The sequence below is a fragment of the Castanea sativa genome, chromosome 1, assembly GCF_040712315.1.
Source record: "Castanea sativa cultivar Marrone di Chiusa Pesio chromosome 1, ASM4071231v1".
Classification (NCBI taxonomy): Eukaryota; Viridiplantae; Streptophyta; class Magnoliopsida; order Fagales; family Fagaceae; genus Castanea; species Castanea sativa.
The window spans coordinates 77,710,892-77,735,428 of record NC_134013.1 but is presented as its reverse complement, the minus strand read 5'-3'; the positions used below and the strand labels follow the sequence as shown (position 1 = coordinate 77,735,428).

Genomic DNA, 24,537 nt, shown 5'->3' with positions numbered 1-24,537 from the left:
TTTTGTTTAACCCTTAGAAGATTTGATCAAAGTGTTAATTTACCCAAAGCATGACAAATGTTCTGTTTAACACTTAGAAGAATTAATCAAGATGTTAATTTACCCAAGGCATGGCCTAGGTCCTGTTTGACCCTTAGAAGATTTGATAAGTTAATTTACCCAAGGCGTGGCCGAGATTCTGTTTAACACTTAGAAGATTTGATTAAGGTGTTAATTTACCTAAGGCATGGCCGAGGTTCTGTTTAACACGTAGAAGAATTAATCAAGGTATTAATTTACCCAAGGTATGTGGTCCGAAGAGCCAGGCATGATCAAGGTCTTGTTTAATATCCACACAAGTAACAAACTCAACACACAATATTAGATACAGAATCTTCTAAGTAGTATGCGTCTATTCCAGCTACTGAGGTGATACGATATGGCATTTTCCAATTGGGCCCTAGCTTCCCCCATGCTGGGTTTTTTGCGGTGCCCACTACCTTCCTTAATACCAAATCCCCAGGGGATAATGGTCTTAACTTCACATTTGAATCATACCCTCATTTAAGCTTCTGCTAATAGTACGTGAGTTGAACTACTGCGTTTTCTCTTCGTTCTTCAACCAGATCCAGGCTCTTCTCCAACAGGTTGTCATTACTGTCTGGAGTTAATAAGTCCTCAGTGTTGGGAATCTAGTCTCCAGATAAATCACAGCCTCAGCCCCATAAGTCATTGAAAAGGGGGTTTCCCCTGTGGACCTTTGAGGGGTGGTCTGATATGTCCAGAGGACATATGGTAGCTCCTTCACCCACCTACCCTTTGAATCATCCAACCTCTTCTTGAGTCCGTTTACTATAACTTTATTGACAACCTCGACCTGCCCATTTCCTTGGGGATAATCCAGGGTCGAGTACCTATTGGTGATACCTAGTTTACCGCAATATCTTCTAAATGCTTTGCTATCGAACTGAAAACCATTGTCCAAGATGAGGGTGTAAGGGATCCTAAACCGAGTAACAATGTTTTTCCATACAAATCTCTTGGCGTCCACATCCCTGATGTTTGACAGGGGCTCGGCTTCAACCGACTTGGTGAAGTAATTAGTGCCCACCAACAGCCATCTCCTATTTCCTACAGCCTTGGGGAAGGGCCCTACGATGTCCAAGCCCCACTGAGCGAAAGGCCAAGGGCTGGATAAGGGATTAAGAACACCCTTTGGCTGGTGGATGTTTGGGGCATATCTTTGACATTGGTCACACTTCTTCATGTATTCTTGTGCGTCCCTTTGCATATTTGGTCACCAGTACCCCTAGGTTAGGGCCTTGTGAGACAGCGACCTACCCTTCGTATGACTTCCATAGATCCCTTCATGCAACTCCTCCAGAAGGGGGTCCACCACCTCAGGATGAATGCATAACAAATATGGCCTAAAGAAAGAGCATTTGTATAATTTTTGATCCTCGAATAGCCAGAACCGATGGGCTTTTCTTCGTACTTTATCAGCCTCCCCCTTTTCCTCAGGCAAGATGTCATCCTTAAGAAATAGCACAATAAGATCCATCCAACTAGGCCCCACCCTAATTTGGTGAAGAAGGACCCTCTCCCCTTCCCTCTCAGCAGGCTTGTATAGATCTTCAACTAAGATCACCCGAGGCAAACCTTGCACCGAGGAGGTTGCAAGAGTGGAGAGAGAGTCAGCATGTGTGTTTCTACTTCTTGGGACTTGTTGTAAAGAGAAAGACTCAAACTCTGCCTGCAAGTGCCTGATTTGGTTCAAGTAGTCCTGCATTCTTACGTCTCGGGCTTCTAGCTTTCCCTTCACTTCGCTTACGACCAATCTCGAGTATAAAAATATCTCTACAACTTGTCCTCCCATCTTTTGCACCATAGCCATTCCTACCAACAGAGTCTCATACTCAGCCTCATTGTTCGTGGCGGAGAAGCCTAGCCTTATGGATTTTTCAATGGTAATCCACTCAAGAGACACTATAACTAGCCCCACTCCTAATTCCCTCTGATAGGCTATGTCATCCACGTACACCTTCCACGATGGAAGCTCCTGTACGGCGACCATCCCAACTGATTTTTCATCCATGTCTGACCTTTCCTCATTTTCTACTAATGAAGGTTCAGCAAACTCGGCCACCAAGTCCGCAAGGATCGAGCCCTTCATAGAAGTGTGTGGCATATATTTGATATCGAAAGCTCCTAGAATTGTTCCTCACTTTGCAATCCTCCCCGTGTAGTCCCCTTTCCAAAGCAATGATCAAAGGGGGAGTTGGGTTAGAACCACGACCGTGTGTGCTTGGAAGTAATGCAAGAGCTTTTACGTGGCGTGTACTATTGCCAAGATGGCCTTCTCCACAGGTAGATAATGGACTTTTGCCTCGTGTAGTGATTTACTCACATAATAGACTGGTTTCTGCACCCCATTATCAGCTCGTATCAATACCAGACTCACCGCGTGCAATGCTACTGCGATGTAGGCAAATAGAACCTCCTCTTCCTTGAGTTTGGACATAATAGGGGGCCGAGAAAGATATTACTTCAACTACTGGAAGGCCGAGGAACATTCCTTCATCCATTCAAATCCCTTCCACTTGTGCAACAGCTAGAAGAAAGGCCGGCACCTGTCTGCTGATTGGGAAATGAACCAGTTCAAGGCGGTAGTCAGAGGTCGATCCTAATCTGATCAAGGCAATCGACAACCTGCAGCCCCCTCAGGTGACCATATTATAGCCTAGAAAATTTCTAGAGCCGACACCGAAAGAACACTTTGAAGCATTGAGGCACAACTTGTGTTTCCTTAATATTCCAAAAATATTTCTGAGGTCGTTTACGTGCTTGGATTCCACTTTACTCTTTACTACCATGTCGTCTATGTAGACTTCAATACATTTGCCTAGCTGTGGTTTGAACATTCTGGTCATTATTCTCTGATAAGTAGACCTTGCGTTTTTCAGCCTGAAAGACATTACCTTATAATGATAATTGCTTGTAGGCATGAAAAGGGAAGTCTTCTCCTGATCCTCTAGGGCCAACGGTATCTGGTAATATCCAGCATCCAAGAAGCTCATTCGAGGATGGCCTACAGTCGCATCCACTAGCTGGTCTATCCGAGGCAGAGGGAAGGGGTCCTTTAGGCAAGCCTTATTTAAATCCGTGAAGTCCACACACACCCACCATTTCCCACTTTTCTTCTTTACCACCACCGTGTTGGCCAACCACTCAGAGTAGAACACCTCCTTTATGGCTCCAACCTGCTTAAATTGGAATACTTCTTCCTTGATGGCATCAGAATGTTCCTTGGATAAGCGTCAATGTGGTTATTTTTTTGGGGCGACAGATGGACTGACGTTTAAACGATGGCAAATGAAGTTCGGATCCACCCCTGGAGCCTCGTAAAGGCTCCATGCAAATACATCGACATTTCTTCTGAGAAAATCTATTAGCTCCTCCCTCTCCCGAGGAGGGAGTTGAACACCAACTTGAAAGAACTTCTCCTCATCATCCCCAACAATAACCTTTTTTCCAATTACTCGCACTCAACCTCACTTTCCACCACATCCATGGATAACACCAGTGCCTTTGATTGCTATAAACCCTGCCTGCTAGGGGCTGAGGGCTCTCCTCCGGCTTGATGTTTGCAGCCACCAAGCATTGTCTAGCCATAGATTGGCTCCCTACTAGCTCTTTGATCCGATCCTCAAATGGCTACTTCACTTTCATGTGTAGGGTGGAGGGGACGATCCCCATGGCACAAAGCTAGGGCCTCGCCACAATGGCGATGTAAGGGGAGTAGGCATCCACCACAATGAAATCCACCTCTACTACTTCTGATCTTGTTTGAACGGGTAGTCTGATTTGCCCCTTTGGGATAAAAATCTTTCCATCGAAACCCACTAGAGGAGAATTGTAGCTAGTTAGGTCCTCTGGCCTTAGTCTCAACCCCTTGTATAGATCAGAGTATATGATTTCTGTGCTGCTGCCCTGATCTACCAGTACCCTCTTTGCTTAGCTGGTCGAACCTCCACCTTGCTCCTTTTCGGACCAAGAGTGTAGTCCTCGGCAAATGGTTGATCTATGGATATTACCCTGGATGGAAAGAAGCTGGTTCTCCCTGGAGTAGCAAAGATTACGCTAATTGTAACCAGTACAGATTTTGAAGAAGCATTTCTATGTGCTCTTGACCCGGGCTGGCTGCCTTGTTCATTAGATTGATACAAGATTTGCTTCAACTTTCTTGCCTGCACCAGTTGCTCTAGATGGTTCCACAAAATCCTGTAATCGTCGATGGTATGCCCATGCTCCTGATGGTATTGGTAGTAGAGACTTTGGTTGCACTTCGTGGGTCTCCTCCCATCTTATTTAGCCACTTAAAGTATGACTCATTCTTAATCTTTTCTAAGACCTAGTGCACAGGCTCTCGGAACATGGTGTTAACTGCCTGGGTAACAGCCGGACTTGGGGGCCTAGCAAAATCCTTCCGAGGTCTGCTGTTACTATATCTGTTCGACCTAACTCTTGGGGGATCACCTTAGCCTTTCCTTTTCCTTGCTGCTGGTCCTCTTTGGCCCGCTTATACTCATCAATGTGATCCATGAGCTAGCGCATGGTCCCAACGGACTTTCTTGTCAAGGACTTCCTCAAGTCATACTCGGCGAGCAGGCCGACCTTAAAGGTTCTTATGGCCACGTCATCGAAGTTTCCCTCAATCTTATTGAACATCTCCCAATACTTGTCAGAATACGTTTTCAGGGTCTCCCCTTCGCTCATCGTCATGGACAACAGTGAGTCAAAAGGCCGAGGAACCCTGCTGTAAGTGACAAAACGAGCCCTAAACGCCTAAGTGAACTCCCTAAAGGAGCCAATAGAGTGTTCCTTCAGGCTGTCAAACCATCTCATTGCCACAGGCCCCAAACTAGAAGGGAACACCTTGCACATTAGGGTCTCGTTCTTAGAATGTATAGCCATTCTCTAGTTGAAGTGGCTCACATGCTCTACGGGGTCTATCCTACCGTTGTATATGGTAAATGTGGGCTGAGTAAACCGGCGAGGGAGTCTTCCTACCTCGATTCTACGCGTGAAGGGTGACTTTGAGATTTGGTTGAACGCTCTGCTCATGATGTCATTCCCTAGGCCTTTGCGGGACGAGCTCTTGTTTTTGCGCCTATGATGGCGCTCCTCATCCTTTGAGAAAGACTCGCTAAGGAGAGTCCTTGATTTGGGCTTGTAGTTACCATCTCTGTCGTCTTCGGAATAGTGGTTGAAATGTGAGGGAGTCCTTTTCCGCCTCTCACGGCACAGCCTCTTGCGAAGGCAGTCAATTTCTAGCTGCATGCTTCTAATATTTTCCTCGTGAAAGATGTAGCTCCCTCCTCGAGATTGGCTCCTGCTAGTATGTGTGGTATGCACACTGACCTCCCTATCCCTTCTTCATTCAAGGTTGAGGAAGTGGTCCTGGAGTTGAGAGCCAACAGACTCCTCCCGGTTTGGCCCTGAGCCTACCATAGTTAAACACTGAACGCCTTAAAGCTCAAGCCTTTCCCATAGACGGCTCCAATTGTAAGGACTGAATTTAGCTCCTAAGCCCAAACGACTGGAGGACCCAAGCCCAAATAGCCCAACACAATGAATTTGTAGAGAGCGGGCTATAAGACTAAGCTTCTATGAGTTAGATAATGTTCACTATGAGCCAAAAATAACAAGGAAGTAAGGAAAAACAGAAGGCAACCACAATATTGCAAAAGAAAATTCTCCTCAGCCAAGTCTGAGAAGATTGGTTCTTGAATATATCACAATGAGACTTGTTTATAGTTTCAGTTCTTTGTGCTAAAAAGTTTTTCTCTGCTATTTTTTCGATCCCCCTTTTTTGGGGGACCTTTTGTCTTATATAGACCCTTTTAGATGATTCGGACCTTCCATTTGTTGATCATGTAAGCCATCACTTAAGTGCTATTCCCATCAGGCACCTTCCTGGAACTCCTGTGAGATGCGGCAACCAAGACAGCACTGTTCAAGGGTCTTCTCCACATAACTGCGGCCAAGAGGTTTGGTGTGATGCATTAAATGGGGTGGCAGCCACCATCCCCTCAGCGTGTCAGGGCTAACCTTCGCTCCTAGCCCATTTCTCTACAGTACGTCCTTCTCTGGTGGCGTACTGCTGATGTGCCCCTCCCATCTGAGGGTGGGATCTCCTAGGAATTGCCCTTGCCTCCTCAGTGTATGGCACGACACGTGGCAATGCTACTTTACCAAACTACTGCACCCCATAAGTACATAATAAAAATAGTGTCATAGTTAGGTCATATGAAAATGATTTTACTTTAATAATATATATATATATATATATATATATATATATGTATAATTAAATCCAAAGTTGAGAGAAAATCTGATTGGATCCTAAATTTAATTTAATTGCGGTGATACAATCTTAATTACGTTGGTGGGAACAAATACAGACTGATAGATTCTAATTGTATCAATCCAAATCTGATACGAACCTATTAAGTTTTAACTCATAACTTGCTAATTTTATGTCAAGTTCGTTGATGGTGTTGAATTTTGCTACCCCTATCAATATTTGACAAAAGATTTAATATTACAATCTAAGTGGGGGTATTGTTATAATTTATAAATCTAGTATCGATTGTGATATGAAAGGAATTGGGTTTGTGTATTAAATAAAGTTGTCCCACATGGAAATATTACAAAATGTTTGATATATATATATAAAGTGGCATAGACACGAAGATATAAAATAAATGAGAGGATCTATGGACATGTGGTACTAGAACACACACATGGTATGTGACGCTTGGACAGATGGTAGGTGTGCGTGTGACGTGTGCAATCAAGATCAAACAACAATGTATTTTATAATTAAAATAAGATGAGAATCGTTGGTAATAACTCGTGAAAGTTATTTCTGATGCATTATAATAACTAATTTTTTGTTAAAAAAAAAAACTAATTTTTTGTTTAAAAAAAAATACTAATTTTTTGAAAAATTATGAATTAACAAAGTACAATCTAAAACGTAATGGTTTTTAAGAAAGTGTCAATTCCAATAAGAGTCATGATGTTTCAATTAAAACTTTTAATTATCTATAAGATTAGGTTTGAAAACTAATAGAATTACCATCGCACACATTTGGTGCGATGGTCACTCCATAGGTATAAATGCTTGTGGAGTGTGAGGGATAAGGGCCGGGGTTCAAATCTCTAGGAGAGAGCTTCACACACATTTACACTTAGATTAGACTAGAGTAAAAATTCTATATTAAATCAAAAAAAAAAAAAACTAACAGAATTTAAATTCTCTCTCTCTCTATCTTCCTAGTCAAATACATGATTTTACAAGAGAACTCTAAAATAGGAGCTTCGTAATACGTATCCGCAGCTTGGTAACTTTATTGTATGCTGAAAATAAAGTGCTTTTAATCCAGCAACAAACCCATTTGAGTGAAAGAAAATTATCATCTTAAAGACAAACCTCAAAGTTACATCAACTTTCTTTTCCTATTCAATTTCTCTGTAAGTGCGATACTTGCTGATCACTACTCGCTTGTTAGTATAATACTCTTGGGCAAATTACAACTTACTCATTTGTGGTTTGGCCAAAATTTAAGTTACCTATCTCTAGTTTGAAATTTGACACTTTATCCACCTGAGATTAGCTCAGTTAGAATTCTGTCATGGGCGGCACCACCTTATAAAAAAAAAGGAATTTTTATATATAATAATTTAAAATTTTTTATTTGTTCTACCCTTCAAAAAATATTTGGGAAGACCCTCAGTTTTTTTTATGCCAATAAAATTAAATTTTGCTCCATAATTTGTTCTACATTTAGTAGATGAATGATTGTTTGGTTGTGTACATTGAAAGAGATGTAACTTGTAGCATTGATAATGAAACTATCATGTAACGATTTTAAAATATGAAAACTTGTAGAAGGTAATTGTAAACTTTATGTATTTGCGTGTTTTTTTTTTTATTGTTGTTGTTATCAATATATGAATTTATCTTTTTATTAGATGGTATAATTTATGCTTCTTAAGGAACACCTTGAGAAAAATTCTTAGAGTCGCCACTGATTATTCTGTAACTCATCTCTGTTAAAAATATGACTAAATATGTAATTTTGTTCAACTTTTATGTTTCTCTCCTCTAAAAACACAAAAAATATAAAAATACAAGATCAAATAAGATCATAAAAAATCCAGCAGAACACTTGCAGTATAGGATTTCAAACCACAAGTAAGCAATTTAAATTTCATCAAATTTCAGGTAGGTAAAGTATCAAATTTCAAATCACATGTAGACAACTTAAATTTCGACCAAATCATAAATGGGTAAGTTGTAATTTACCCAGTACTCTTAGTTAAGTTGTTTTATAACTGCAACGAAATATTACAATATTTTCACAATGTGAGATCTTAGCCTATCATGGATTAGATTTTATTGTGTGGCAACACTTTTTCTTCATTTAAGGTAGCTAGCAGGGAAAAAGTAAACTTAATTTAACTTAGGCACACGTGAATTTCAGTTTCTCCAACAGTGTTTCAGTTAGCATGATACATTGTAATCATGTCGACGGTTTCCAACGCGCGTGAAGAAGTTGTTTTTTCTCCTTTTGAAACATCTTTTGAAGATAGATCCTTTGTCGATTGCGGGTTACTTTGGTATTTTCCTCAACCACACGTAATAGAAACAAACGAAAACACAGTAGGAAACCAATTTATTGCAAACTAATTAAATACTTTCAGAGTATAGCAAAATTAGGACCTATTTAATAACGTTGTTTGGATAACAGTTTTTACTGTTTGGATAATAGTTTTCGTTGTTTAAATAATATAATAAGTATTATCACAATATTTTTTTCATTCACATATATTTTTATAACACTTAGACAACGTTAGTATAACAACATTACCAAATGAACCTTTATGCTTCTTTTTTCATATTCACGTCAGACTTATAATAAATTTAAAGAGGGAGCGTAATTATAAAGGTGAGAGGAGAACCTCAACCCTTCCCTCCATAAGGACTTATATTTGTGGAGTAACAATCGCACCAAAGATGTACAATGGTTAAAAAATTAAATTTAAAACCCTATAATTTAGAAAAGACTTCCAGCACATTGTTTTATAAGTTACAAATTATTATTAATATTTTCAATGTAAGTTATAATATAGATATATGTTATAATTTAAACCCCTCTAACTTATAAAATTTGATTTATAACTTATGAATCTATGGGGAATAAAAATGTGATTTCCTCTTTTAGTTTTCTATGCTTTTATACTTTTGGAATCCATCTTTTGACATTCAAACTTAAGGCCAAAGGAATGGAAGACCCAAAAAGAAAAAGAAAAAGAAAGTAAAAAGAAAGGATATTGCATTTCTTTTTCATCTTTTAGTAAAAGGAAACAGCTTAGACATGAGAAATTGTCCTCTCTCATCCTAATAAGCTTACCTTTGTTGTGTTCCAAGAGCACGTGGCAGCCAAGCAAATTTCTATAGTAAGATATTTCATTTGAATTCAAGTAGTAGTAGTCGTCAAATAAATTTAAAAAAAAAAACTTATAAAAAAAAAAAAGTAGCAGTAGTCTTTGTTTAATTTGAATTGAAAGTAGTTGAGCATAATTTGAATTGTTATCGTTATCTTATCTTATTTTATCTTTTTTTTTAAATCTTTTTTAATCTTTTTTTTCTTTTATTTGGTCAGTTTGATAAGTGTTTGATATTTTCTCTAATTAATAAGTCTTTCTTTTATTTGGTTTATATATATATATTGAGAAACACACACACGCGCATATATATATATATATATATATATATATATATATATATATATATATATATATATATTAGTCTCATCACACGCACTTCGCGCGTGCAATGAGACTTTTCTTTTTTAGTGATTCTATTTTGTAGAAAAAAATTGTATTTAATTATTTTATATATATATATATATATGATTTTTATTTTAAAAATCTAATTTATAAGTGAATAAATCAATTTAAAAATTAATAGGAGAGTGGTCCTATTTTTTAGGTAATATTTTAGTGGGAGTTGGAGTTGCATTTTTGCCAGATTGTCCTTTAGTTTTGTCTCTACTTAAACATAAGACTGTAGGGGCATCTTTGAACTAAAAAAATGAGTTTTTACCGGATTGTCCTTTAGTTTTGTCTCTATTTAAACATAGGATTGCAGGGGCATTTTTGAACTAAAAAAATAGGAATCCAAACAGGGAAAGTCCCTTAAATAGTAGTATAGATAGATAATGCAGTTCTTTAATAAACAACTAGTCTCATCACACGCGCTTCGCGTGTGCGATGAGACTTTTCTTTTTTAGTGGTCTTATTTTGTAGGAAAAAACTGTATTTAATTATTTTATATACATATATGATTTTTATCTTTTTTAGTGGTCTTATTTTGTAGGAAAAAACTGTATTTAATTATTTTATATACATATATGATTTTTATTTAAAAAATCTAATTTATAAGTGAATAAATCAATTTAAAAATTAATAGGAGAGTGGTCCTATTTTTTAGGCAATATTTTAGTGGGAGTTGGAGTTTCATTTTTACCGGATTGTCCTTTAGTTTTGTCTCTACTTAAACATAAAACTGTAGGGGCATCTTTGAACTAAAAAATGAGTTTTTACCGGATTGTCCTTTAGTTTTGTCTCTATTTAAACATAAGACTGTAGGGGCATTTTTGAACTAAAAAAAAAGGAATCCAAACAGGGGAAACCCCTTAAATAGTAGTATAGATATATAGGGGAAGGGGAGATAAGGGAATATTTGGTATATATTTAGTTTCTTTACTTTGTTATCATTATCCTTTTCATATCATTATCTTTTCTTTTATTTTCTTTTATTTTTTTATTTTTTTTATTTGATCAGCTTGATGAGTGTTTAATATTTTTCTCTAATTAATAAATCTTTTTAAAGAGTGTGAATGATAATATTATCTTCATTCCTATAATAATAAGAAATGGTGGAGTAGAGTTGATAATCAAGTAAATTTCTAAATTTTTTTTTGAGAAGGAAGTAAATTTCTAAATTAAATTCATTAAGAAAGAGAAATAGATAAAAAAAAAATCCAAAAAAATTCAAATCCCACGAACAATTACAAACCCACTAGCCACTACAGCACTACCAAACCCTCCAACAGAGAATTGTGGAAATCATGGGCATGGTCTTTCAAATACATTCAAATAGTTTTTGGATAAACTAACTGTTAATAATTTTTTTTAAAAATGTCTATTAGATTTTCAAAGTTTAAAAAATAAAATAAAATACTATAAAGTTGCTTCCCACGTTTCCTTCAAAAACAAAATTTCAAACTTCCTTAACAATTGCTTTTGTTAAAACTACCGTCATTTGTTTATTAAAAAAATTTGTTATCTATTTTTGTTTTAAATATTAATTTTAGTTTAATACATGGGGTATTTTTTCTTTCTACTTTGTTCTTTTGATTGTTATTAAAAGTGAACAAATCCATTAAATTCTTTGGAGCTTTAATTTTAAATTCAATTTTTTCGTGATGAATTGTTTTATATTCAGGCTAAAACATCAATCGGTTTTAGTTTTGACTTGGATTAAACCTCAAGTCTCTTTGAACTAATTGGAATTTGGAAGGTGGAATCCATATGAAATATTAATTTGTTGTGTTTAAATGATACAGTATCACCATTGGTTGATTTTGTGCATTCTATAAATGGATCTACTCAAATTACTTTCCCAAAGATATTAGTAATTTGTATTGCTTCTTCACCTTTTTTTTTTTTTTCCCCTAATAAAATTTAAGAATACTTAGCTGCAACCACCGGGTTTTTTGGGTAATGATTTGTTTCATTTTCAAACATTGCAACTCACATGGGACTCAACAATGTCAATGATACCATAAGGCTAGGAAACCAAAGTACTTCAATTTGGGACAAATGAAAAAATATGCCACTGAGCCCAAAATAGAAAAAAAGAGCTTCATTGCAAATTAAAATGATAGGAATAAGATGCATTTTGAAAGAGATTATCACATAGTGATTAGATTGATTGCTGGAGTAATTGACGGTGGTCATTTTAATAAAATTCTATATATCTTCATCCACTATTGTTGACTGAATTCTAATAAAAATAAAAATAAAAATTTCTTCAATTTGACATATATGTTGTTTTGGATTTCGTAAAAAAGAAGAAGGAAAATTTGTTTATTTTTTATGTATAAATTCTGGGTTTTTTTCTTTTAGCAAATAGATCAGGAAAATTAGGAAGAACTGGCCTCTGAGCTCTTCTATTTTTTTAGAAAAAAATTAATAATTTGCATCAATTATAATTTAAGATTATTACATTTTTCAATTACAAAAATACTTAAAGGTGTGATAAAAAAAATTATTTCATTCAAAACGCATAACACTCATCACACCCCTAAGTATTTTTATGATTGAAAAATGTAGTAATTTCAAGTTATAATGGAGGCAAATTATTAACATTTATCAAAAAAATAGAAGAGCATAATCAAAGCTAGTGTGTGTGTATATATATATTCCCCCCCCCCCCCCCCCCCCCCTTTAAAACCTTTTGGAGAAAGTTGGATGTGGAAGGAAGTCAGGAACAAGCTTCTGTTTGGGCTTTTTTTTTTCTGCTTGCTCTGCATTAAGAAGTTAAATAGTTGGAGGAGAAAAAGTTTCAAGTCTCTTTTTAACTTTTTGGGATTTATGAATTTTGTGTGCATCTGACACGTAAACCATGACCATGAGGCCAAAGTAAAAGACGCGCAAACGACCTACTTTAGAATGTGCAATTATTTTACGAAGAAACAAATGTAGAATTTACTCAAGATGTATGATTGCCGATTGAACATGTTCATTATAGCGTGCTCAGTGCTCTTAGCAAACAAAATGAAGCTGCTGATTGAGAACCCATTTGATAAGAATATGAATCGCTATCATAGAATTGGAAAAATTACATGTGGTATTATTCCCATTTTGAATTCAAAACAATGATCAATTAGCAAGTGAGAAGGAGCAAATTAAGAATTGGTAGGAAGAAATGAGTGTTATTATTGTTTCTGGGCCTTGCTGAGTTAATAATCAAGTGTAATAAGACAAGAAGTAAATGATATATAGTACTGTTCTAATCAATTAGTTGATTAGAGCTGTTCTTTTTAATATTAAAAAAAAAAATATTAAGGCATGGTTGGAAGAAACTCTGTTCCTTTCTCTCCTATCAGTTAGAAACATTGCTTAATGATAGTATACTTTGAGGGAGTACTAAAAGAAGTAAATGGGATACTTAGAATGCAAGGTTCTTCTTAATCAGCCTCAACTAACAATCCTTTAATAAATGCTTCATTGTCTATTTCCCCTCTTCAGAAATAGACTCAAGACTTTTATATGAAGCAATAATCATGGTTATTTATTTCTTTGAATAATCCTGATGGGTCAAGTTGATTATGGGAATCTAAGCAAAGTTTAATCACAAAAAGTATTATACGGGAAAATGGAAAAAAAGAAAGGAAAGTGCTGACATTATGAAAGAGATAGAATTAGAAGAAGAAGAAGACAATGAAAGCATAGGTGGAGGCTCTTTGGTTGTTTAAGTGCACATAAGTTAAGGAAAGCTGAGTTCTAAAGAAAATTAGTGGCCTATAGAAAATTAATGAATTCTAAAGGATTCTCTTTGGTGTTGTTGAACCTGACATAAAAGGGTTCTCTTTAGAGTTGAACCTGACTTAAAAGGATTCTCTTTAGAGCTGTCTTGAAGAAACAAGTGTTCGATTATTAAGCTTAAATTGAATTAAGAAAAGTAATATCTTTTGCTTTACCAACTGCTATGATCCACGTAGGGGAGTCTACTTTTACATCTCTCGTTTGTTGAATCCACCAAGTCACAGTAAGGCATGTCTTCTGGCAATCATTCAGGATGACCTATTAACTTTTCAATTGGTTTGGTAAGGCTGGACCCTCTTGTGGCTTTTCAATAAGCAACTAATTTCAGTGTGCAATATGATTGATTCAAGTATCACATATGATTGACCCAAACAAGTGCACTAACTTCTGCTGCCTATATACTATAATTTGGCATTAGCTTAGCCCAGCCTTGTATGATTCTCCCGGTAAGAATTATGTTAAATGGTTAAATTCATCATTTCCTAACAGTTCAAGCATTTGGATAATTTTAATCATGTACCTCCTATCACTTATTAAGGCAGAATTTGGGCTCACATGTGAGGGGAATGTTAGAATCATGTTAAATAATTGAAGTTATCATTTTCTAACAGCTTAAGTTTTTGGGAAAATTGGTAATTTGTCATTCCTATTTCAATTGCACAACAAAACTGCTATACATGTTCTGTATTCTTCAAAGGTTGCATCATAATTTAGCCTCCAAACTTCTATAGGTGGCCTCAGTGATTTTGCATCAGGTTTCACTGACTTTGTGAATTAGTTGTGGTTACTTTTTAGTGTTCCTAATAAGCCTTGGCAACTTAAGCCCAAAATCTCCAACAGGTTGGCAACAGTCTCTTGAAGCATTTCTTGTTTTATGCTTTCCAATACAATGTCAAGAATGATGGCAGCACTGAAAATAAAGTACTAATGAGATTTTGAATTATTAAATACCCAATAAGGGGTTAACAGATGGCATTAAAAAGCCAATTCAAAACATTACACAAGTTAAATCTTGCAAATTTTGCAAATTCATTTTGTTTGAATAAGAAGAGCGTGTTAATAAACAAATGTCTTCTGAGGGTTTTTTTATTTTATTAGTATTAATTTTTTTAATAGTAGCAAGGGGAATGGGGAATGTGGAAGAAGGCAAGTCTTTAATATAAAACTCTGTCAATGAGAAAATGAAAAAGGGATTAATATATTTGTTTAGATGACTATTATACCCTCAAGCAATCAAAAAATGACTGGATTAGATAACAGAATCCAGCAACCTTATCCTCAAAACTTCCAACCTGCCAATACTTCTGATTTTTCCCACAAAAAACACCCAAAAATAAGGTTTAAGAAAAGCAAGAGATGGCAACAGTCTTTCTCACAACTGCAAACACCTTCCTTCCTTCTCCTCTGTCCCTTTCAGCATCTTCTTCCTCTTCTTTACTGACACCACCAACATTGCGTTGCCCTCACAAACACAATGCCAAGAGACAATTAGCTCTATGCAAGGCAGTCAGTGAGTCAACACCACTCTCACCAAATTTTACCAAAAGAAGCCTTTCAATCTCCTTCATCACCAGCTTTACCTTCTTTTTAGCTGGTAAAGGCTGCTCTGATGCTAGTGCAGCAATTCTAGAGGCTGATGAAGATGATGAGCTGATGGAGAAGGTCAAGAGGGACAGAAAGAAGAGGCTTGAGAAACAAGGAGTCATCAGCTCATCCAACAAAGAGACAGGTTGGGAACTTTCACCATGTTCTTTCCAAGAAAGCCTATAAAGTGAATAATTTGAATAGATTCATATCTTGTTATATGATCATATCAAAGTTATAGTGATATGCTTTCATGTTTATAGTTTTCTGTGCTATTTTTGAAAATGTGATTTACTTTTAATACACACTTACTAGAATGCATACAATTTTCACTTGAAATGATGCAAGAGTAAAACTTAGGTGTTGTACCTTGGGTTCTGCAATTAAATTCAACCATGTAGTTTTACTAATTGATTATATCAGTTCAAATTAGGGATTGCTGCTAGGGGTTTGATTCATGTAGAATTTGGTTAAGAATTGTTGTTAATCATATCTGTTGCTAACCCTCTTGGGCCACACAATATGTTTGAAAATATTTAATCAAAATTTTGGGATCAAGGCTTATGTAATATCTTCTCCACAAAGAGGAAAAGAAGTACTATGGTTCAAAGACATACAAAATAAGTTGAAGCTGTGTGTGCAGCCTACAATTCAGATGCAATGCAATGAATCTTAAGAATTGGAGAGTGATTTTGTTCTTCACCCTAATGATAACAATGTGTGGCACAGATTTGTGAATCTTAATTCTTGTTAGTTCACTTTATTGCCTGCATGAACCAAACCAACTCAGTTCATTCTTGTATATGCTTTTGTACAGTATTGTCAAATTAGCTGCAGTGAATCTTCCATGACATGTGCTAACTTCAAACCAAACCGTGATAAATGGATGTTTTGCAGAGTACCTGCAAGATTTGGTGTACAAGCTGAGCAAAATTGGGCTAGCTATTGACAATAATGATCTATCAACAGCTGGTTTAGTTCTTGGGGGAAGCACTGACACAGATTGGGTTAAGAATGCTAATAAAGCCTTCAACAAGGTCACCCTCAATTATAACATTTCCAGTTGCAATAGTCTACAAACGAGCACTACTATTTCAGTTTTTTAGACTCAAATGAGCATCACCTTTTCCATTACTTTCAAAATTACCAAGCTGTAACAAAATTAAGATTTCCAAAGTGAAGAACAGGATGATCTATTCTTCTAATGGAATATATGCTACAAACTTCTTGACTATTTTTTTGTTACTTCTAAACAGCTTAGCTCTAGTCCTGAAGAGAAAACTCAAGTGGACACATTTAATTCCTCACTGGCTAACTTGATCTCATCAGGTGGGTTACTCTATGACTGAAATGTGCCTTCCATTCCCACGTACATCATACATGCCCCTTTGCAGTCATACACAAGTTTCAGTATGTCACCTTCAATATCTCAACAGAAGATTAGCACCTAGTGACTCACCTATGCTTTTGCTTTGCAGTTACTCGGAATGATGTTGAGTCCTCCAAACTTGCTTTTGTATGGACAGCCAGCTCATTTGAGAAGTGGACAACTTTAACTGGTCTTATTGGCCAGCTTAAGGGGCTTTGAAGAAAGATAGTAGTAGTACCACCAATTCTATTTTATTCTTTTTCTATGAGATAGGAGTATTTAAGTCACATCAATTATCCAACCTTTTGTTGATGTAATCCATCAGCTTTCTATTAGCCTTTCATGAGTTGTAATTCGTTGCGCGGTTTGTTTGAGTGAGTAGCAACTTTTCTTTTTTATTTTTGCACTCAGCATTGCAAATTCTTTTTGATATCATTGTTCTTCACATTTGAATTAAATGAATGTGAATTTTAATTTTTGCTCGTCACCCACAGCAAAATTCTTCAATCTTGAAGAACATATGAAGTTACCACTAGATAAATTAAGGAAAGGGAGCAGAAGAAAGTTATTGTAGTTATAACTTCATCCAATAATGGATATAAAGCACTTCACTTTATAGAAAGATAAAGTGCAAACTTTTTTCTTTTACAGCTTTTTCAAACAGTGCTATTTCCAAAAGGTTGAAAATAGTAAATTACTTTTCAAACAATCTCATTTTTAAAAAGTTGAAAATAAACCGTACCAAACAGAGACGAATTGTTGCTGCAGCACCCTATGTTTTCAATTCAATTCCTCTGCTTCTTACCAAACAGAGCATTAATGCTCACAGATACCTGCAACAGTCATCATCCAAAAATCACCTGAAAAGACAAATCTCGGCCATCAGGTTAAACTAAAAGATGCCTTAAGCAATGGTTCAGGGATCTACATTATTACAGATTCAGGGATCTACATTATTACAGGACTGCATACCAATATCACATTACAACTATCTTTACACCATAATGTTACAAAGGTCACGGCAAGCTTCATGTTTCTCCAGTACAACAAAAGACGGTACATTATAAGTCTCATCTATAATTGAATAGATGGATGTTTCAACGAACAATCAGATAGCTAAGATTAACAACATTAACAATATTAAACTACAGTCATCTTCGCACTGAGCTAAGGGGAAGAGAAACAGCATCCGGTTAATCTACTTTATACTCAAGGCTTGACAGCCTCACTGCCATGGCCTCCATTTTCAGTCGCTTCTCCTTCAACCTTTTTGCTGTTTTCATGAACACCTGCACTGTACTCAGCATTGTTTTCTTTGACTGATTTCTCCTTGCCTTCTCCTTCAGATACAAGAGTGCTTCTGTTATCTTTCTCTTTCTCCTCTCCTTCCACTTCAATTTTTTCCTCACCAGCAATGGCTGCGTCAGCTTTGCCCTGATCCCCAGATCCATCTTCTTTCCCTGCCTCACACTCTGGCTGCTGCTTCTCTTGAACTTTTTCACCCTCCGACTTCTCATTTTCATTTTGAGTTACTTTAGAACCCTCAGTTTCCTTCCCAACAAGTGTTTCTTTTGAACTTTCCAGCTCAGCTTCTGCGGTTTTCTTGCTTTCTTCAGCATCATTGGGTATGTTACCTTCTTGTCCAACTTTACCTTCTTCTGGAGGAATTGCTTCCGTTTTGGTATCTGTATCTTGTGCTTTGTTGTCTTCTTGATTTTGCTTCACATCCACCTTTTCTGTCTTTGCATCTACATTATCTTTCTCAGATTTTTCAGCATCTTCCATGTGAACTTCTTTGGTCTCCTCAGTTCCTTCAGGGGCAGTTTCTTTCTCTTTGTCATCCTTCTTAGCTGATGATTTCCTACTCCGTTTCTTTGGGGTCTCACTTTCTGGTGGGGGAGTTGCCTTGGTCTTCTCACTAATCCTTGCTGATCTCCTAGGGGTCTCACCAGTGCCCCAATCAAATTCTGATGCTGTGGGACCACCAGGGTGTGCTTTCAGGTACTGTTCCAACTGTCTTTTGCTAACAATCTCCTCTCCCGTGGGGGATGTAAATATGATCTCATTTTTCTTTGGTGTTCCACTTTGTTTGGGCAAAAACTGCAGATGAACATAGACCAATGAGTGTTATATTGACAGTTGACTTATGAACAACATAGTAACAACAACAATGCCGCACATATACATGCACTACTTAAAATAAATTTAGGTCATGGAATTCCCAAGAAAGGATTTAAAAAGATAGAAATTGCTAAAACAAATGCTGATAGCAGATCAAATTTAAAAAGATGCCCAATAGTGTGCAGTTTGATTCATCAATTATTTTTTTTACCCCAACTTTAAGCCATTTTACATAAGGATATAATGGTCAAATTATATATTTATTCCCCCCTTTGTCTCTTCTCCTTCCCAACAAAAAACATATGTGGGGCAGGGATCTCACTTCCTCCTACTCTCCCCTCTCCATCCCTCCTACCAAATATATAGCATAAATGGAACAAAGATAGAACAATGCATTACAGAAACAACAGGATTTAAAGTTAAAAGACTGAAAACTAAGAGATATCAATTAAAGAAAAGATAGAATGGGTGCTGCTAGACGATTTAATCCAAGAAATATACTTAAAAAGTGAGGTTACATCACTCACCCCCCCCCCCCCCCTTTTTTTTCCTTTTGCTTGTGTCAACCACCCAAATGGTACTCATAAGAAAGTATGTGATGTTGACGATAGTCATGCTTGATACCCCTGTAGTCAAATCTAGAGCCAATTCACCCACAGAATATTAATCTTGTTGTGATTCAACTACCCAATTAGTTTAAAGGACCGGAAGTCTAGATGTGTAATGTGCAATTTAATAATAGACAAATAATTTACTACTTGTGCAGTTAACTTCTTTTTTTAGGGGCAGTAGATATGATCTTCTCTTTTCCAAGGTATCACTGTATTAGGCACCCTTGGGGATTTGAAACCCCACCCATAGGCCATTGCTTAATATGGAACGTTAATGTTGGTATTACAATCTGTATGAATTGTACATGGATAAGGCATTTCCTGTCCACCATTGAGTCAACAAGGAAAATACCTGATAAAGAGCGTAAGTGCCATCTTTTATGACAATTTACTTCCACAATAAATCTACTGCCAAAGATGGCATATGTCTAGATCCAAGAGTTCTATTACATTTTCGTAAGATATATAGCCATTATGCAGAACTTGGGCAATATATTATTACCACCCAAAAGAAATATGTTAACATATTATATCTATATGCAGAACTTAAAGAATATGCAAACACTCCATGTAAAATAAGCTCAGCGCCCACCCACCCCCCCAAAATGAAAAAAATCTCAAACTTCTAACACAAACCACCTTCCACAAGAAAACTTATTCCAGTAAAGGAATGTTGGATATGTATACATAGTGTTGTCAAAGGTGAAAGACCTCAAGGCATCAAGTCCTTGCATCACCTGAGCATGATGCACTAAGAAGGCACTATCTCAAGTTACGTAAGGCTTCAATTTCTAAACATGGTTAGTACACATATTATAACCTCAAAAACTGATAACAGAATGAAAGGAAGAAAAGATTGGGTATTTTGGTACTTGTTTTTATCTTTTAAAAAAAAAGACATTTAGGTACTAAAAGAAGTTGGTTACTTAGAGAGCTAAGCTCTATTAGACAAGGCATTGCTCTGTGGCAGGTTAACTTATTATGCAATCAATTGTATTAAATTCAACTAGCTATCAAAAAAGGTATAGTGAATTCAACTAATTAACAAGCATCTCCAGTGTTATCCTGAGTTGACTTCAATTTCAAATAAAGTTTTACTTTAAAGGGATCAATGCCCCTTGAAACTTTGGGTAAGATAAACACTTAGGAGGAAAGTCAAAGAATCCACTTGAGCTACAGCTAGCATAACTTTTGGCAACTTAAATACTGGAAGGGGGATCACACAATCCACTCTTCACTGTATTTATCAATTTTTTTTAATTTTTTTTTTTTTATATATGGAAAAGTAAATACTCCATTTGATCCTTTCTTACTGGTAAACATCAATCTTTGGGGTTAAAACCATCTCAATATTTTATAAAACAGATACACTGATTGGGATTGAGGAAAAGAGGACAGAGGACAGAGGAATATATTTTCAAACCGGCAGAACTTAGGAAGAATCCACCTTTTGCCTAACAGCTGGAGGTAGGTATGTATACACTAACTGAGATTGAGGAAAAGAGTGTGTGCGTGCGCGTGCGTGTCTCATGCACCATTAGACATTAATGGAGGTAGGAGATGCTGTTTGATCTAAAGACAATAAGCATCAATATATGTACTCACTTGCTAGCAGAAATATTATTTATCCTTATTGGGAACCATCTTTTGGGTGATTGGGATTAAGAGCAACTTAAAAACCTTTGACTAAAATACTTATAAAAAAATGCACTTATAAATGAATCTATAGGAGCTTGAACAAGAGTTTTTCATTTTGGACAATTGAAGAAAGGATGGAGGGCCAGAGAGGAGTTATGGCTCCCCCCCCCCCCAATTTATGATAACGTAGGGAGGTCACAAAGACAATTTTCATCTAAATTTATAAAAGAGAAACTAATTTTGTGATCTTCTTGCAAAGACTAATCTATAGTCAATGTAAGAAGATCATAAACATAAATTTATCAAGTATTGACATATAAATAAATAAAAAGCAACAAAACTTAGCATGATTATCTAAATCTATCACTTCAAGAAGGGAAAATAGGCAATATAGTTTGCAAGAAGTTATCCCTCAAGGAAAAAAAAGAAGAAGAAAAGAGCCTTTGGCTGCACCATTTCCACTCAATCAATCATAACTCGCATCATAACCAGCAGCAGTTTATAAAAATTCATAGATATTATCAAATGTTAAAAAAAAAAAAAATCATATACGAGATAAAGCAGATTTTCAAAATATGCCACTAACCAGTTGTCAAATACTGTTCCCCCCACCCCCCCCCCCCCCAAAAAAAAAAAAGACTAGAAAGGGGTATTTAAAAAAATACTGCTTAATTGTGGGACTTTTCTACAAACCCTTACAGAAAATGTAACAAGAACTTGAAACCAAGAATTCCCACAAAATTCTGAACAATTAAGCAACCCAAAAGCTTTAACATAACTATGAACCACGATTACTCATAATTCACCACAAATTAATGAAACACCCACAAACCCTAACTAGCTTACCATCACCACAGCACCAAATGTTACCACGAAAGCCCACAAATTTGCCAAAAATAAACCAAATCCACATCGAATTTCAACATAGAAACAAAAATTAAAGCACAAATCAACCAAAGTTTCAAGAATTGAAAACCTGCTAAAAATTCAACATAAAGCAAAATAGACCCTCAAAATAGAGACACACAGAGAAAGAGAAAAGACCTTCTTTTTCCAACCAGGAGGAGCAGGGAGCTCCACAGAAACAACTTCCTCTCTTCCAGCCTCCTCCACTGAGCTTGCCATTTTCACCTACTAAATTCACAAAAATAAAAATTTATTTATTTAATTCCTTAAAGGCAACCCAACAAAGGACCAAAGTAGAGAGAGAGAGAGAGAGAGAGAGAGAGAGAGAGAGCAAGGCTTACTATATGTGTGTTGTGTGTGTCTGGTTTATATTTGGTAGGAAATGTTTGTGTGTTTGAGGAATTCAAGGAAACAGAAGCAAATAAGCAGAGGAAAAAACCAAAGGGGGTTGAAAGACAGACACGTTGTTGTGTGAAAATCAGAGATTTGGTTCCTCACAACAACTCACAAGGGCTAAAGCCTGAGAGACTGTGAGACTGAGACGCTCTCTCTCTCTCTCTCTCTCGAGTTTTCACACTGTCTCGGGCACTTTCAAACGTGACTGTGCTTTGTGGCTCTGACACGTGTCCCGCTCCCATTTCAGCAACGGCTTGGATAATGTTTGTTACTTAATTATTTGGTACCCCTTTTGTCTTTTGACTTTTAATTTTTTTTTTTCTATTTTAGCGTGAAGAAAAAAAAAGAAAAAAGATAATGAATGATTGTAAAATTATTTGATGTAATATATGGTGGAGAGGAATAATTTGCGTTCTTCTTTTGGGATGACTTTTATCCTTTCTTTAATTTGTGTTAATAAAATTAATACTATTTTCTAAATTTAAATAATAATTCTTACTAGAATATATACGAAAATAATAATATTAGTGTTTTAAATCGGGTTTATAATATATTATTTAACTAGAGTACAACTATAAAAAGGTTTAGCTTTGTAGTTGTAAATTGAGGTTATAACCTGAGGAGCTTAGACACAAACAATAATGTGGGATAAACATTTTTTTTTTGGTAGTAAACAATAATATTTATTAGAATATATATAAAAATAGTAATATTAGTGTTTTTAACCGAATTTATGATACATTATTTTAATTACATAATCCTAAACAATCATGTACTAAATTTAAGTCAATTTCAGTCATAATAAATTAGGGGAGAGAGAGAGAGAGAGTTGGCATATGGACTGTTCAAAGGCATATACGGTGCTCCAGTACTAAAGGCAATCAATGGGAACTACTGAATTTTCCTAAAATAATCGATCCACGTTAGCTTGATAGAATCCACAAGCTTTTTTTTTTTTTTTTTCTAAAAAAAAATATTTTTATTTTAAGGAGGTGGGAGAGGTGGGGGAAATTAAGGAGGAATTAAAAGTTTGAAACTAACAAACGTTTGGTGCAATTACAGTGCAGAATAGAATATATACCTTCAAATTATCTAATACCATAATAATGATCTGAAATTAAATTGGAGGAACATAAAACAAGAGTAAAGCCCACCAATTGCGATCTATCTAGAGATTCTAGACTAGCATCTTATTACCGCATTATCCCCGTCGTTCAAATTTTTAAGAATGTAATATCTAGTGATTTTGATGTCTGAGAATGTAAGTATCTTTATGTTTTGTTTAATCTAGAATCTAATAAAAATTTTAAAAATATGAGATTCTTATATTTGGTTTATTTTTTAAAATCTTATAAAAATGATTTATTTCGCAAATTACCATTTGATTCGTAAATACAACGTCAAATCTTCTTCTTTCTTCTTTTTTTAAATCTTCCTCCAAATATATTATAAGAAAAAAATATTAATAATAAATCATAGAAAATTCAATGAAACTATAATATAACATTTCTTAAATGACATGTATAGTACAAAAATAATTATTTATAATATTAATTTATAATAATAGTTTTGTTTTATTTTATTCCTAATCGTTAAAGGGTAGAGAGAATGGGTAAAATTATCAGTTTATACAAAATGTAACTTTATTCAAGCATGGAAATATGGATACCCATATTTTTTTAAAGGGAATCCACATTTTCACAAAAAGAGCGTTGAGTGGGAATTTAGATACATCTACATCTAATTCTCTTGTGTGATTTGCAACCAAATGTAAGAATATTTAACATTTCTTGGAATCCTAAAATATTACTCATGAAAGTGATTTTTTGAAAAAAAAAAAAAAACAATTGATTTTTTGAAAGATTTTCATATTTCCCATAAAAGTAGTATCAAAATCTTCCTAAAATAACCCATTAACAAATCTCCCAAATGCATCCATTAATAAGACCCTTATTTCTTTTATAATTTCAGTGCCTCCTTGATGCTCTCTGGGTATTTATCATGCCTTTAAGTTTGGCTGAAATTGAATAAAATTGCAAAAATACAAATTATATCCTTTAAAATTTGGTCAATTTTTATTTTGGTCCTATATGTTTCATTTTTGTCATTTTTTTAAAGAAAATAAAAATAACACCCTAAAAGTTTGGTTAATTGTCATTTTGGTCTTGAAGGTTTCATTTGATTTTTTTTTTCCAATTAACCTTAAATTCCTAAAAATTTCGTTAGTTGTCACGTTTCAAAACTATC

General features: G+C 35.5%; 3 protein-coding genes across 4 annotated transcripts; 1 reads left to right on the top strand and 2 right to left on the bottom strand.

The window, feature by feature from the left end:
* Nucleotides 1-1,288: 1,288 nt before the first annotated feature.
* Nucleotides 1,289-5,319, bottom strand: LOC142634847 (uncharacterized). Its single transcript, XM_075809101.1, has 5 exons — nt 4,975-5,319; nt 4,074-4,226; nt 3,336-3,503; nt 2,958-3,239; nt 1,289-2,146 (listed from the first exon to the last, which is right to left on the bottom strand). Exons 1-5 carry the CDS (start codon nt 5,317-5,319, stop codon nt 1,289-1,291), a joined length of 1,806 nt encoding a protein of 601 aa, XP_075665216.1.
* A 9,644-nt stretch (nt 5,320-14,963) lies between these two features.
* LOC142639622 (thylakoid lumenal 16.5 kDa protein, chloroplastic) lies at nt 14,964-17,105 on the top strand. Its single transcript, XM_075813774.1, has 4 exons — nt 14,964-15,394; nt 16,147-16,286; nt 16,506-16,578; nt 16,728-17,105. The coding sequence occupies exons 1-4, from the start codon at nt 15,022-15,024 to the stop codon at nt 16,835-16,837; spliced, it is 696 nt and encodes a 231-aa protein (XP_075669889.1). The 5' UTR covers nt 14,964-15,021; the 3' UTR covers nt 16,838-17,105.
* Nucleotides 17,106-17,480: 375 nt separating this feature from the next.
* On the bottom strand, nt 17,481-22,466 carry LOC142614812 (uncharacterized). 2 transcript variants are annotated; one of them, XM_075787451.1, is made up of 3 exons: nt 22,236-22,466; nt 22,033-22,122; nt 17,481-18,718 (listed from the first exon to the last, which is right to left on the bottom strand). In XM_075787451.1, exons 2-3 carry the CDS (start codon nt 22,111-22,113, stop codon nt 17,828-17,830), a joined length of 972 nt encoding a protein of 323 aa, XP_075643566.1. In that variant the 5' UTR covers nt 22,114-22,122; nt 22,236-22,466; the 3' UTR covers nt 17,481-17,827. The 2 variants fall into 2 exon arrangements, with proteins under 2 accessions (XP_075643566.1, XP_075643572.1); XM_075787457.1 differs by having other exon boundaries at nt 22,033-22,119; nt 22,236-22,459.
* Nucleotides 22,467-24,537: the final 2,071 nt, after the last annotated feature.